This window comes from Eptatretus burgeri, chromosome 3 (genome assembly GCF_056783735.1).
Source record: "Eptatretus burgeri isolate ZD-2024b chromosome 3, Ebu_testis_v1, whole genome shotgun sequence".
Lineage (NCBI taxonomy): Eukaryota > Metazoa > Chordata > Myxini > Myxiniformes > Myxinidae > Eptatretus > Eptatretus burgeri.
The window spans coordinates 132,999,543-133,014,542 of record NC_140963.1 but is presented as its reverse complement, the minus strand read 5'-3'; the positions used below and the strand labels follow the sequence as shown (position 1 = coordinate 133,014,542).

At 46.5% G+C, this 15,000-nt stretch overlaps 1 protein-coding gene across 3 annotated transcripts in view; it reads right to left on the bottom strand.

Moving 5' to 3' along the window:
* The window catches only part of LOC147031004 (uncharacterized), a 38,093-nt gene that overhangs the window by 17,981 nt on the left and 5,112 nt on the right, over positions 1-15,000 (bottom strand). For 2 of the 3 annotated variants that reach the window (XR_015056626.1, XM_085875649.1), the window contains 3 exons: positions 12,332-12,449; positions 11,320-11,450; positions 9,996-10,173 (listed from right to left, as the gene is read on the bottom strand). Coding sequence is in view for 1 of the 3 variants with exons in the window: in XM_085875649.1 (XP_085731775.1) it covers positions 12,332-12,449 (118 nt within the window). In the remaining 2 variants the exon portion in view is untranslated. The remainder of the gene's footprint in view (positions 1-9,995; positions 10,174-11,319; positions 11,451-12,331; positions 12,450-15,000) is intronic. The other variant, XR_015056625.1, reaches the window with a different exon arrangement.

Sequence of the window (15,000 nt, the reverse complement as noted above, 5' to 3'; positions counted from 1 at the left end):
GATTGCAATGGACGATGGAACGGTCCACATTCTGCTTAGAAACAGCACGAAACGTATCGATGGATTAAAACAGCCCGTCACACGTTTACTAACACAAGTACCTAAAGTTCGCAGACTACAACAACTGTTATTTAAGATCGCAAAACGGCACCAAATGGAATTTATTAAATACCGTCGCGTGCACGGCCCCGACGTCAACCGCCTTCACCACAGCCACAGCTGGCGTGGACATTGAGCACGCCACAAAATAACTTCGCGAACGACCATGACCACACTGAAGCCAGTTTATGTACAAAGTGCACTGGAGTGAAGAACGCGGTGTGCACTCTGAACAACATCTAAACCACATCGGTTATCAATTTGGGTCATTAAGTGAATTTAATTCCCCCAGGGGTTGTCAATTAAACCGAACCTGTTTGTGCGGGAAGGATAGCAGAAAAAGACATGCACAAAGAAATTAATTAATAAATAGATATTCAATAAACACAAAACAAAAGAGACACTGAAATCAAGTACAAAGAAAGAATGACCTCGAAAGGCACTCAGTAGAGCGCAATACCTGATCCATTTGGACATATCGGGCCCAATAAATTTTTGAAATACCATGCGATACTGTATATCATTATTGGCCCTATCTCTCAATGTTGAAGAATCACTCCAAAAATTAAAAACAAATCCTGGATTCGGATCTTCACCAAAATCGAATCAATTCGTCCTCGTCACCCACACAACCTGTTCACCAAGTTTCATCTGAATCCGTGCACAACTTTTCGAGATATCGTGCGCGCAAACAAACAAACAAATGAAATTGCTCATTGAGCAAGGAATTGCCGGAATCAATCGAATCAATTTGTCCTCGTCACACACCCAACCTGTCCGTCAAGTTTCATCCAGATTCATCCATCACGTTTTGAGATATCCTGTTCATCGACAGACAGACAAACAGACAGGGGTTGTTGTTGTTTTGGATGCAGCCTTTGTCTGCTGGTTGCATCATTTTCTGGAAGCACGGCTGTGCCGCTGATGCAGTGCTCCTGTTACCGGTTCGCTGGTCCTCAATTTTCTGACCTCAGAAGGATGACAGCCTGAGTTTTTTTAGTTTTGAGTCATGGCAAGGTGTCAAGGCCCCTTCCCCACGAGCAAAGCCAGTGAGGGGTGTCGGTTTTATCGCTGCCAACCTGCCCTTAATGCATTCCTGCCTCGACTGCAGATAGCAAGTCATCTGGTCTTGGAGGTTGCTTGACACCAGTTTACACTGCTTGCTATATTAGAATGTGATTGCTCCTGTGCAGCAGCTTCTGCACTTAAAACACATTCATGCATGGTTCAGGTGAAACAGCCACATTCATGCAAGGTTCAGGGGAATAGGTAGAATGTGCTAAGAATAGCTTGGTCTGTGTGCTCGAGTAGAATAGATTTACACCTGCATTAGGCACCTGTCAGAGCTATGTCATATGTAATATGTACCTGGATGGAGGCAGTGATTGTAAACCACAGAGAATAATAGGGTCAGACTGTGTTGTGTATAACATTCTGCACTAGCGAGGCCAGGTGGAGGACTTTTGGGCCCAATGGTACATAACAGAAAGGGACTTGCAAATGGACAACACGGGCTGTTTTGCCAAAGGACTGCACGCCATGTTGGAGGAGTGAGTTGCGGCACCCTGGAGAGGATCGGAACAGCCCAAAAGGCAGAGCCTAACACTGGCAGCAGGAGGCCAATGGCAGAAACAGCCGTGTGCCGGAAGGCGGATACTAAAGGCAAAGAAGTCAGGTCCACGCATGTGCGTGTAGAGAGAACAATTGGACTAAAGTGTGCTTCTGGTTTGAGATAGAGAGATCACTTGAGCACTTCAAGTTGGGCTTAAGAGAGCTTCTGGTTCGAGATACAGAAGAGAACAAAGAGGACTTAAGCCCTGGCACCATCTCAGGCAGTGGAGCCATCTCCCCTCGTCTCTTGATCTCCTCATCGCCATCGCTCGATCTCCAGCCCTGTACAACACCAGCTCAAGACCGCATGCCTGCATTAAGTGCTCGCTTGCCCCTTTGTTCTGGTTCAACTCTGGCAGTGTGGTGCCATTAGCAGGGTATAGATTATATGGAAATAAGTACATGTGCTCCCCATTAGTTTCTTTTTCGATCACCTGGTTCGTTCTGTTTATTAGCATCTTGTCCCCCCCCCCCCACCTCCTATTCATTGCTCTTTGTTAACCTCGTGTTGGCTGAGTGGTTAAGGTGGTGGCTTGGGATCCTCGGGTCCTGAGTTCAAGCCCCGTTGGTCGCTGAATTTAATACACCAGGGGGTTGACTCAGCCTGTCATCCTTCCGAGTTCGGCGAAGTGAGTACCAGTGTGCACTGGTCGAGGGGGCATTGCATCAGCGACACAGTCGTGCTTCCAATAATTGATAGCTACCCCGGCAGCTAAGCTGCCATAAGCAAGAAGATGATTGCTCTTTATTTATAAAAAATGTCTTCCTGCCTTCAGCCTTCCCAAACTACCAACTACCAGTTTTGGTTTGCATTTGGGTGATCCTTGGGGAAGTATCAAAATTTAATCAACGTGGCATGAATTCAGAGAACGTTTGGATCATCTGTGAAGGTTAAAGACCTTCGGCGTGACAAACGCCATTAGTTGACACAACAAATATAAATATATATATATATATATATATATATATATATATATATATATATATATATTCATCATTTAAACGAGTCATTGACTGACTGATATTAAAGTTTGGTCCCTTCCAGAGTGACAAAGAAAGCTGAACTTTCATGTGCCGAAGGACATCAAAGCCGATACAAAGGGAAACATCACAGAACCTTCGGAAAGCATCCATAAATGAAAATATAGATAAATGAAAATAAGTAAATGAAAAAAATTAATGCAGGTGAGCGACCCGAGACAATGGGGAAGCACGATAATTTGTGTGCCGATATACATCGAAGCCGATACATCAGAAAAAAACAAAAAACCTAACTGTCAGAAAGTATCCGTTAATGAAAATATCAATAAATGAAAAAAGAAAAGAAAATAAATAAATGAAAAAAATGCAGGCGAGTGACCCGAGACAATGGGGAAGCACGGTTCGTTAATGCTTACAATGTGTAAGCATACCCCACGAGTATGTATGTATGTACACACACACACACACACCAGCACTACCTCTATAGATACCTCTATAAATTATTGAGATCTATGGAAACATTTTCATTCAGCTGTCCGGCATCCAAAACGCCCCTCCAGCACCAATTTTGTCCTCCCTAATGCCTATGCAGCAAACACAGGTGAAAACGTTTTGGAAAACTTCAAGAGGCCCATATTCTGCGTTACACGCGACCACGACCCGAAACCCCCTCCTTAAGTAGAGTGGTGCTGCCGGGCCGAATGCGCTTACATAGCGGCACAGGTTTCACGCAGATGGACTGTGGGATGCAATGCGGCAGTGAGCAAGGTGGGAGGGAGAGTGAGATTGAGAACGAGAGAGAAAAGGGAGCGGGACGCGGTGAGATGGATTGTCGAAGCCGCTGGGAAAACCCGTGTTTTCAATTATGGACTGCCGTGGTGGCTGCACGCAAAGTGCGGGATTGGACGACTGCTTGTCGCTCCGCAATGCCCTGCGAATTGCCTGCTCCCTCTTCAGCTCTCCTGCATCTTCAACTCATCTTGTCTTCATGCCCTCTCTCCGCAGTACGGAATGCTTCACTGTAAGGAACACCCCGTCTGCGTCTGAAATGTTTGCGGATGACCTTTGAATCGGATCGACATGTCGAGCATCGTACTCGCACGCGGGATGTCCCACTAGATCATAAGGAGCTGGAAAGTTGGAAGTCTGTGGAGGTTTGATCTCGTACAGTGTATTCCATTCCAACTTGGACAACACAGATAGTTTCAAAATCAACCACGTGGCCATGCAGTGATACACATAGCCGATATGCATGTAGGACTTCTTGTAGGATGAAGGAAATAGTCGACGTACTCAACGTATCAAATAATACAGGTGAGGGTAACCATTACCCCATCTTTGAACGATCCGTTAACCTGAGCCTCGATGACAAATCGCCAAAGGATGCATAACCACAGCAAGTCATCATCATCTTCATCACCTTTTGCCATGTCCATTTAATCAGGCTCCGCAGGCTAATCTTCACCACCTGTTCAATATCACCTGAGGGTGTAGACAGATATGAAAGAGGGCAGAATTGGGAAGTTAACCAGGGTAGCAGCACAGCAATGGCCAACATTTTTCGAAAAGCTCAGTGAAATACTTAACGCCGATCAGTGAATGCTAAACGTCTTCCCAGCCGAAGGAATGTGTTCTCATTTCCACAAAGCCCTGTTTGCAAAGCACCAGGGTGGCAGTTTCTAGTTGGGTTTGGGATCTCAAGGTGGCAGTTTCTAGTTGGGTTTGGGATCTCAAGGTGGCAGTTTCGAGTTGGGTTTGGGATCTCAAGGTGGCAGTTTCTCGTTGGGTTTGGGATCCCAAGGTGGCAGTTTCGAGTTTGGTTTGGGATCGCAAGGTGGCAGTTTGAAGTTGGGCTTGGAATCCCAGGGTGGTAGTTTCTAGTTGGGTTTGGGATCTCAAGGTGGCAGTTTCTAGTTGGGTTTGGGATCTCAAGGTGGCAGTTTCTCATTGGGTTTGGGATCTCAAGGTGGCAGTTTCTAGTTGGGTTTGGGATCTCAAGGTGGCAGTTTGAAGTTGGGTTGGGATCCCAGGGTGGCAGTTTCCAGTTGGGTTTGGGATCTCAAGGTGGAAGTTTCCAGTTGGGTTTGGGATCCCAGGGTGGAAGTTTCCAGTTGGGTTTGGGATCCCAGGGTGGCAGTTTGAAGTTGGGTTTGGGATCTCAAGGTGGCAGTTTGAAGTTGGGTTTGGGATCTCAAGGTGGCAGTTTCTAGTTGGGTTTGGTTACCCAAGGTGGCAGTTTCTAGTTGGGATTGGGATCCCAAGGTGGCAGTTTCGAGTTGGGTTTGGGATCACAAGGTGGCAGTTTGAAGTTGGGTTTGGGATCCCAGGGTGGCAGTTTCTAGTTGGGTTTGGGATCTCAACGTGGCAATTTGAAGTTGGGTTTGGGAACCCAAGGTTGCAGTTTCTCGTTGGATTTGAAATCCCAAGGTGGCAGTTTCAAGTTGGGTTTGGTAGCCCAAGGTGGCAGTTTGAAGTTGGGTTTGGGATCCCAAGGTGGCAGTTTGAAGTTGGATTTGGAATTTCAAGGTGGCAGTTTGAAGTGGGGGTTTGGGATCGCAGGGTGGCATTTTCCAGTTGGGTTTGGAATCACAGGGTGGCAGTTTCTAGTTGGGTTTGGGATCTCAAGGTGGCAGTTTGAAGTTGGGTTTGGGAACCCAAGGTGGCAGTTTGAAGTTGGGTTTGGGATCTCAAGGTGGCAGTTTGAAGTTGGGTTTGGGATCCCAAGGTGGCAGTTTGAAGTGGGTTTGGAATCCCAAGGTGGCAGGTTGAAGTTGGGTTTGGGATCCCAGGGTGGCAGTTTGAAGTTGGGTTTGGGATCCCAGGGTGGCAGTTTGAAGTTGGGTTTGGGATCTCAAGGTGGAAGTTTCTAGTTGGGTTTGGGATCTCAAGGTGGCAGTTTGAAGTTGGGTTTGGGATCCCAGGGTGGCAGTTTCTAGTTGCGTTTGGAATCCCAGCGTGGCAGTTTGAAGTTGGGTTTTGGATCCCAGGGTGGCAGTTTCTAGTTGGGTTTGGGATCCCAAGGTGGCAGTTTGAAGTTGGGTTTGGGATCCCAGGGTGGCAGTTTGAAGTTGGGTTTGGGATCTCAAGGTGGAAGTTTCTAGTTGGGTTTGGGATCTCAAGGTGGCAGTTTGAAGTTGGGTTTGGGATCTCAAGGTGGAAGTTTCTAGTTGGGTTTGGGATCTCAAGGTGGAAGTTTCTAGTTGGGTTTGGGATCTCATGGTGGCAGTTTGAAGTTGGGGTTGGGATCCCAGGGTGGCAGTTTCTAGTTGGGTTTGGGATCCCAGGGTGGCAGTTTGAAGTTGGGTTTGGGATCTCAAGGTGGAAGTTTCTAGTTGGGTTTGGGATCTCAAGGTGGCAGTTTGAAGTTGGGTTTGGGATCTCAAGGTGGAAGTTTCTAGTTGGGTTTGGGATCTCAAGGTGGAAGTTTCTCGTTGGGTTTGGGATTTCAAGGTGGCAGTTTGAAGTTGGGGTTGGGATCCCAGGGTGGTAGTTTCTAGTTGCGTTTGGAATCCCAGCGTGGCAGTTTGAAATTGGGTTTGGAATCCCAAGATGGAAGTTTGAAGTTGGGTTTTGGATCCCAGGGTGGCAGTTTCTAGTTGGGTTTGGGATCCCAAGGTGGCAGTTTGAAGTTGGGTTTGGGATCCCAAGGTGGCAGTTTGAAGTTGGGTTTTGGATCCCAGGGTGGCAGTTTCTAGTTGGGTTTGGGATCCCAAGGTGGCAGTTTGAAGTTGGGTTTGGGATTCCAAGGTGGCAGTTTGAAGTTGGGTTTTGGATCCCAGGGTGGCAGTTTCTAGTTGGGTTTGGTATCTCAAGGTGGCAGTTTGAAGTTGGGTTTGGGATCCCAGGGTGGCAGTTTGAAGTTGGGTTTGGGATCTCAAGGTGGCAGTTTCTAGTTGGGTTTGGGATCTCAACATGGCAGTTTGAAGTTGGGTTTGGGATCCCAAGGTGGCAGTTTGAAGTTGGGTTTGGGATCTCAAGGTGGCAGTTTCTAGTTGGGTTTGGTTACCCAAGGTGGCAGTTTCCATTTGGGATTGGGATCCCAAGGTGGCAGTTTCGAGTTGGGTTTGGGATCGCAAGGTGGCAGTTTGAAGTTGGGTTTGGGATCCCAGGGTGGCAGTTTCTAGTTGGGTTTGGGATCTCAACGTGGCAATTTGAAGTTGGGTTTGGGAACCCAAGGTTGCAGTTTCTCGTTGGATTTGAAATCCCAAGGTGGCAGTTTGAAGTTGGGTTTGGTTACCCAAGGTGGCAGTTTCTAGTTGGGTTTGGGATCCCAAGGTGACAGTTTGAAGTGGGGGTTTGGGATCGCAGGGTGGCATTTTCCAGTTGGGTTTGGAATCACAGGGTGGCAGTTTCTAGTTGGGTTTCGGATCTCAAGGTGGCAGTTTGAAGTTGGGTTTGGGAACCCAAGGTGGCAGTTTGAAGTTGGGTTTGGGATCTCAAGGTGGCAGTTTGAAGTTGGGTTTGGGATCCCAAGGTGGCAGTTTGAAGTTGGGTTTTGGATCCAAAGGTGGCAGTTTATAGTTGGGTTTGGGATCCCAAGGAGGCAGTTTGAAGTTGGGTTTGGGATCCCAAGGTGGCAGTTTGAAGTTGGGTTTGGAATCCCAAGGTGGCAGGTTGAAGTTGGGTTTGGGATCCCAGGGTGGCAGTTTGAAGTTGGGTTTGGGATCCCAGGGTGGCAGTTTGAAGTTGGGTTTGGGATCTCAAGGTGGAAGTTTCTAGTTGGGTTTGGGATCTCAAGGTGGCAGTTTGAAGTTGGGTTTGGGATCTCAAGGTGGCAGTTTGAAGTTGGGTTTGGGATCTCAAGGTGGCAGTTTGAAGTTGGGTTTGGGATCCCAGGGTGGCAGTTTCTAGTTGCGTTTGGAATCCCAGCGTGGCAGTTTGAAGTTGGGTTTGGAATCCCAAGGTGGCAGGTTGAAGTTGGGTTTGGGATCCCAGGGTGGCAGTTTGAAGTTGGGTTTGGGAACCCAAGGTGGCAGTTTGAAGTTGGGTTTGGGATCTCAAGGTGGCAGTTTGAAGTTGGGTTTGGGATCTCAAGGTGGCAGTGTGAAGTTGGGTTTGGGATCTCAAGGTGGCAGTTTGAAGTTGGGTTTGGGATCTCAAGGTGGCAGTTTGAAGTTGGGTTTGGGATCCCAGGGTGGCAGTTTGAAGTTGGGTTTGGGATCTCAAGGTGGAAGTTTCTAGTTGGGTTTGGGATCTCAAGGTGGCAGTTTGAAGTTGGGTTTGGGATCTCAAGGTGGCAGTTTGAAGTTGGGTTTGGGATCCCAGGGTGGCAGTTTCTAGTTGCGTTTGGAATCCCAGCGTGGCAGTTTGAAGTTGGGTTTGGGATCCCAAGGTGACAGTTTCTAGTCAGATTTGGAATTGAACCCAGAATGGACAGCTCAAAGGCGAGTGTGCATATCCCTCTGTTCTACATCCTGCTCGCCCACACGATTACAATAGAACACAATTGTTTGTTTTAAAACGAAATCCTTTACACACCGGTGGCCCACACACGTGAGATGCTCACATGTGATGTTGTTGAAATAAGTTAACGTTACAATTCGGATTTCATTTCTCCATACATCTGTGGCATGAACCCTTCGTGTGGTAAGTGGTATGCATCACCCAAATGTTCGTTCTGAGCTCCGTGACCGGGCAACTGTCTGAAATGGAAAATGCATTACGCAAAGGGAAGACACATGCGGCAATTGTCCCAGTGCGTGTCCACGTCAGGTGGTCCACATTGAGAGTGCTGCGAGACATACCTGATACAACGAGAGAGTTCCTAGAACGCGATACCCACGCAGCGTTGAAGTATATACAGGAGGGACTTGCCGTTCGTGGGGGTTATGTTCTTGAAGGGTGAGCGAAAAAAACAAAAACAAATGAAAATCCCCGTGAACCGCCAATCCGCAAACTTATGGGGAAAATCGGGTTCGGGACTTAAACTTTAATATTTGTCCAAACTGTATCCTTAATTAAGGTGTTTGTATGTACAATGTTTTTGTGCTCTTTACTTTCATGAAAAAAAAGATTGATTAAGAACATAAATAAGGTTTTAATATTTCAGATGCAGCCTGCAGCTGCTGGTTGCATCATTCCTCGGAGTGCAGCTGTGCTGCTGATGCAGTGCCCCTTGTCCAATAAGCTGGTACTCATTTTTCTGACCTCTGAAGGATGACAGGCTGAATGAACCCACCCGGTGTTGTTCAACAGCACAACAGGGGCTCAAACTCAAGACCCTAAGATATTAAGGCAGCCACCTTAACCGTTAAGCCAACAACAGGCTGATTTTCCTGGATTAAGAATTGAAAATAAACTTTATTTTCTTGAGTTATTAAGATCATGAAACCTTAACTTTAATATCAATGATGATAAACTTGATCCAATAATGCGATGGCAATGTTGATGATGGTGACGACAAACACGAGTTCATGGGGATGATGATTATCTCGCAAGTCATGCATATCTTTTTATACAGAAGTCGAAGCTCATGGAATTGCGAAACGACAAAGGGTGGAGGTTGACGCCCCAGCAGAGGGGAACAGGTGGACTAGAACAACCGCACAAGTACATTACGGTATGAGAAGGGGAGCGGCAAGGAGGAATAATTACAACAAAAACTACTATAGTGTCTTCTGCCAATCAGGAGTAAATTTCTGTGAAGTGCTGAAGGAGCTACAGACCATAACTCGGTCCTTCCACCTCCATAACGATGCCTTACATCTGTCCGTGCCGGCATCACGTAAAGCTGTTATGGAGAATCACAAGTTACATGACCATGCACGAACAGTTCTCCCACCCTCAATTGGGGCATTTATTTGGGAAGGTGAAACACCAGTGATCCTGCTCAAACAGCTTGCCTTTTTGCATCAATTTGTTACTTCCATACATGCACGCCGCGCCTTGGGGGCCGTCACAAGAGTCTGGGATATCTTCCGACAATCTCCTTCACTGCGGAATCTGCTGCCTCAAAAAAAATATCTGCACAGCCTCCTCGATTGAGGTTTTTAATTCTCTCCTGAAATCCCATCTTTTTACAATTGCTTTGTTTTGATTTATGCTTCTTTGACCTCTTCTTTCTTCGTGAAGAGGATTGAGGCTTGAGAACTCAACGAAACGCGCCTTATCAGGAATTGATTGATTGACAACTGAGAAAACACAGCAAAACCTTGTCCCCCTTTCCACCTTCCCAGACAGCTTCTACTGTATAAGGTCCTGAAATGTCATCCCCTATAGACAAAGATATGATGAAAAGATAATTATCTGCATTGTATGAACATGAGGATAGGGGCTGGCAGGATGGCCTGAAGGTGTGCACTCACCTGTGAGCCGTCGAGCTTGGGTTTCAATCTCGGCCCAGCTGCAAATTGTCTTCCTGGTGTCTGGCAGGCAGGGAAAGGCATCAATGTTGGTGGACGTTAAAGATCCCACGTTGTCCTTCATGTCGAGTCGGCGAGTTATCGTGAGCACCCTGAACAGATGACATATTCCTGGCATGACCTACAGGAGGCATCAGCGGCACATGGGCACCCTCAGCCAATTTTGCTATCCCACAACCTTGTGCTACATATGAAAGAAGAAGAAGAATAAGAATAAGAATAAGAATAAGAATAAGAATAAGAATAAGAATAAAACATGAAGATTTCTCATTTGGGGTTTCAGACACCCAAGCTCCTCAACATCTCAACTGCCATCTTCTCACATATGTTGGCACGAATTTATTGAGGCACATTGCCCAAGCACATTAAGCTGGCAGGCTAACCCAGGGATAGCACACTCACCTTTGATGCAGTTCTTTCCCCATGTTTATGATTCTCATGCATCATTCTGTGCTCCAGTGTTGGTGCTGACAAAGTGGTTCTTTGAAAAGGATTATATTAGGTGGTTTGTCATTGCCTTCTCAGCGGTAGATAGGGCAGTGATTTGGAATTTGGCCATGGTACTTTTTGCCAACACACCTTGGGGTCATTAACATCCACCAAACTAATTTTGGCAGACAGGACGCCCGGTTTAACGTCCATCCGAGGGACGGCACACACATCGATGCCTCGCCCTGCCATATGAAACACCAGGATGACCTTCCTGCCAGCACTTTCCCTATATAGTCATGCCACATTGCCATGGTTGAATGTTTTCAGCAACATAAACATGCCTCTCCGTATCAACGCTTTCCCAGACCTCATAAAATGGCACTATTAGTTCCCTACTGGTTTCAATCGAGGGGACTATAAGTTTGCCCTTTTTGGACCGAGAAGATATCACATCGGTCGGGGACATGTATTGCGAAGCAACTCTCGCTCTTGTTGTACAATGTTGCATGGATGCACACGATGTTATCGAGCACCCTCTTGTTCTCATCGTGAAAAGGAAAACCAACAACATCATATGATCTGGAAAGAGTGTTTGTCAAAACCAGAGCCCAACACAAATTTCACACGAGATGCGGCAACTTTTACCTGTCACCTTCCTTTGTCTTCTTGAGGTACCTGTTCAAATGTATTTCTGGTGAGCATTTGTCCTCTGTCCTTTCCTCCACAAATTACAATATAACATAGCACAATGGACAAAGCAGTGCATCAGCATTTTGTGGTTGAAAAAGCACCTGTCCCCATCGCACCCATCCTTCTCATCCGACTCCAAACTCACCTTGCGACGTCAACGCTTGAAATAGTGTGAAGAGTTCCAGGCTGTCTTTGACGTCTCCTCCAAAGTTGGTCATCATGACCTCCACGGCCAGGTTCCCACGCCCCCTCCAACTAAACAGGAATCTCACCCGACTGAGAAATGCACAAAAAAAGAAATGAACAATAGAACCAAAGTACAAAGAGTCAGTTACTTTAACAAATTGTGTGAAATGTCATGTTTTTATCAACTCTATTCTCATCTTGATCTTCCAGTCATCTCACGTCGACACCCAGGCCCTTGTTCCTCGAGGTCACGTGAGTTCTGCCACAAACCCTTTCCTCGGTACCCTTCGCAAGTGGAAACTCAAAACTAACCTCCATTCTTCCGCAACCATCTTTTCTCATTTTTGGGAACTCATTTTCTCATTCTCATCTCATTTTTCTCTTCCCGAGTCCATTGTCTCGAGCTCTTCTCCGCAATAGGATTTCCAGTCTGCTGCCCTCAGTCACCTCATGGTGTCTTTCATTTCCCTGACCGAGCATTACTACACCTGCCGAGCCACTGTTCACGCCCTTATCCTGCGACCGCCCTCCTCGTGCTGTAGTGCGTCTCGATGACTCCGTTAATTCTGCTTCGTTCAAGCTCGCTCGGCGTTGTATTTTGAACATTTAGGAGGATTTTTGAGCAGAACTGCCCCATGGGTGCGCACTCTGATTTATATCATCCCTTTGACTTCCTGTTTACCTTGCGACTTCCTCAACGACCGCCCAAGCTATCTCAGAACCACCTGGAAACCTACCTTATTCCACTGTAAATGTTTAACATCGCAGGCGAGTAACATATTTGCGCAATTTGGCAACAACTCCTCAATCAAGGCTGTCTTTCAACACCGAGCGCTACGATTGTGCACATCGTAAGGGAATAACGTTACTTTCCTTGAAGATACTTCAAACCAAAACAAAAAGTTCCACCTGAGAATCGTGCGATTCTGGATTCGAGAGGAGAATCAGACAAACTCAAGCTGCATACTCACTCATCGGAGACCGCACACGGACACTTCAAACATTCTCCATCTCTCCAGCAGGTGACCTTGAAAAGGTTGGTTTCGGCTCTGAGCCAACTCCTTGGCACCGCAAGTCCGTTTGTGAAGCCTGCAAAATATCAACACATCGCAGCATGAGCTGCTTTCCAAAAATATGTTCGAGCAGCGAGCAACACGTCCGCACAGGACGCACGTCCACACCGGCAATAGCGCATCAAGGGGTCTTCAAAAGGTTCTCGCAACTGCATACTCACAATATTACAAGACACATCAACCACTGAAAGTATATATTATAAGAAAAATATTTCCTGATTCATTAGATATAATTGATTATTGAAAAATAAAAATCATACCAACCTTATATTTTTATTTTCATGTACCATGCCCTTTCCAGAGCATTGGTGCTACCGAAGCAGTGTCCTGGTAAGAGTGGTTTGCCATTGCCTTCCCAGTGTTGTTTGGCCGTGCTTCATCCTGTTAAATGCTGAGCTTCGAGCAAGGAAGTTGCTCATACCCTTTAAAATCTTTGTTATGACTTGCTCAGGGTTCAAACCAACAACCTCCCAGACTCAGAGAGGACACACGAACCGTAATACCACCAAGTGTGGTGTACAGTACAGATTATTTCCATACTTTGTATGGGCTGGCGGAAGACTTTCAAGGTATGCACACCTGCCTCTAAGCTGTCTAGCCTGGGTTCGAATCCCAGAAAAGCTATATACACTGCCATCCTGATATTTCGCAGGTAGAACGATTCATCAATGTGTGAACCGTTGGAGTTAGCTCATTGGCACTACACACCTGCAATGTAGGTGGGGTGTGACATAACACAGATGTCACGGGCCAAATGGCCTTCTCATTCCTTGTATATTAATATTTAGTGCAGTAATCTCTTGGTAGAGGTTGAGACGAGACGAGGAGTGGAATGGAGTGGGGAGGGAGGGGAGAAGGTGAGGGAGGGGAGAAGGTGAGGGAGGAAGAGTCAAAAGGTTTTCCCCTCTGACAATGAAGCCAAACTCGGCACAGATGTCAGACCTTTACTGTGTAGTTTCCAGACAGTGTCACATGGTACTCTTCAGGCCGGATGAGATCCTGATGCCAGAGTAAATGATGTTTCTAGTATTTATAATACCATATCAGGAGGTTTCATGAAGCTGGCACCACAATTTAGAACTTCTCCGGCGTCCACCTCAATACGATGTCCTCAAATGGCTTTAAGAGAAAGATTTATCTGTGGGTTTGAGTCCAGCATCATTTGAATATGGTGTTTACACCTGTTTTTCTCTTGAAGGGTATTTATGGAGACTTTCTTTGCAGCGATTTTAATCGGAGGGCTCTTTTCACGGTTGTCAGGAGGGACCCAGACAGGTACCAGATGGATTTACTTTCATGGGTTCATTCTTGGAGTCCGTTTCACAACTCGTCTGTTATGGATGCTTTTCATTATTCACATCTTTATAATCATATACGAGGGCTGTCAGGATAGCTGAATGATATGTGCACTCAACTCTGAACTGTCAGGCCTGGGTTCGAATCCCGACCCACCTATGAACTGTCATCCTGGTGTTTCACAGGTAGGGTGATTCAGCAATGTGTGCGCCGACTCTCAGATGGACGTTAAACGGTTGTCCCTTCTGTCGGTATTAGTCGGTGGATGTTGAAGATCCCATGGTATGCTTCACAAAGAGCAGTACATGCACCTCTTCAACCCTCATCCTTCAGACTGGAAGCTATCATGGAAGTACACACACACACACACACACACACACACACACACACACACACACACACACACACACACACACACACACACACACACACACACTCCCTGGGACTCCAACCATTCACAGTACATTACATACCGATATATTGAAACAAATGAATTAGTTGGCATATGTTTGAATACTATAATCTCATTCTAATAATTTTTTGAATGTCGACCCCAATGTCAAGGGGTAAGGCTTCGGCTCCACAGCCATCCTCCCATAAATAATACAAGGAGCAGAAGCTGTACTTGCAAGAAGAAAAAGATGAAGAATGTTTGCAGAATAGTTTGCTTGCAAGAGATTTTGACATTTGCCGTTACACTGTCACTCAGAGAATCCCTGGGATGTGGATGTTCAGATAACCAGGGCAGAGGAGGTAACAAGGGGCGATCCCTTTTCTTGATCTTCATAAATGATCTCTCTGACTCTGCAAAATCCTCTTTATCTCCTTGCTGAGGACTCCACTCTCTGCCCTGACATCCCTCATCCTTCAAACTGGAAGGCTGCATCCTCTTCCCTCTCTTCAGACCTTCACAAAATCACAAGCTGATCAAACACTTGGAATAGGTCTTTCAATCCTGACAAATCTCACACTCTCACTATCTCTCTCTCTCCAAAAGGTCCATCTGGCAGACCCTCCTCTACTTTCTTAACAATCCTCTTGAGGAAGTTCAGTCATACGAACTCCTGGGTCTCACTGTCAGCAATGATCTCTCTTGGGCAAACCACATTTCAAAGTTGGCCTCCAAAGCCAGCCGCTGACTGGGCATCCTCCATCGTGCAAAGTCCTTCCTTAGCACTCCTGAACTCCTATCTACGTACAAGGCCTTCATCCGCAGCTTGATGGAGTACCGCTCTCCCCTCTGTGCTGGGGTCCTTGCCTCACATCTTGCT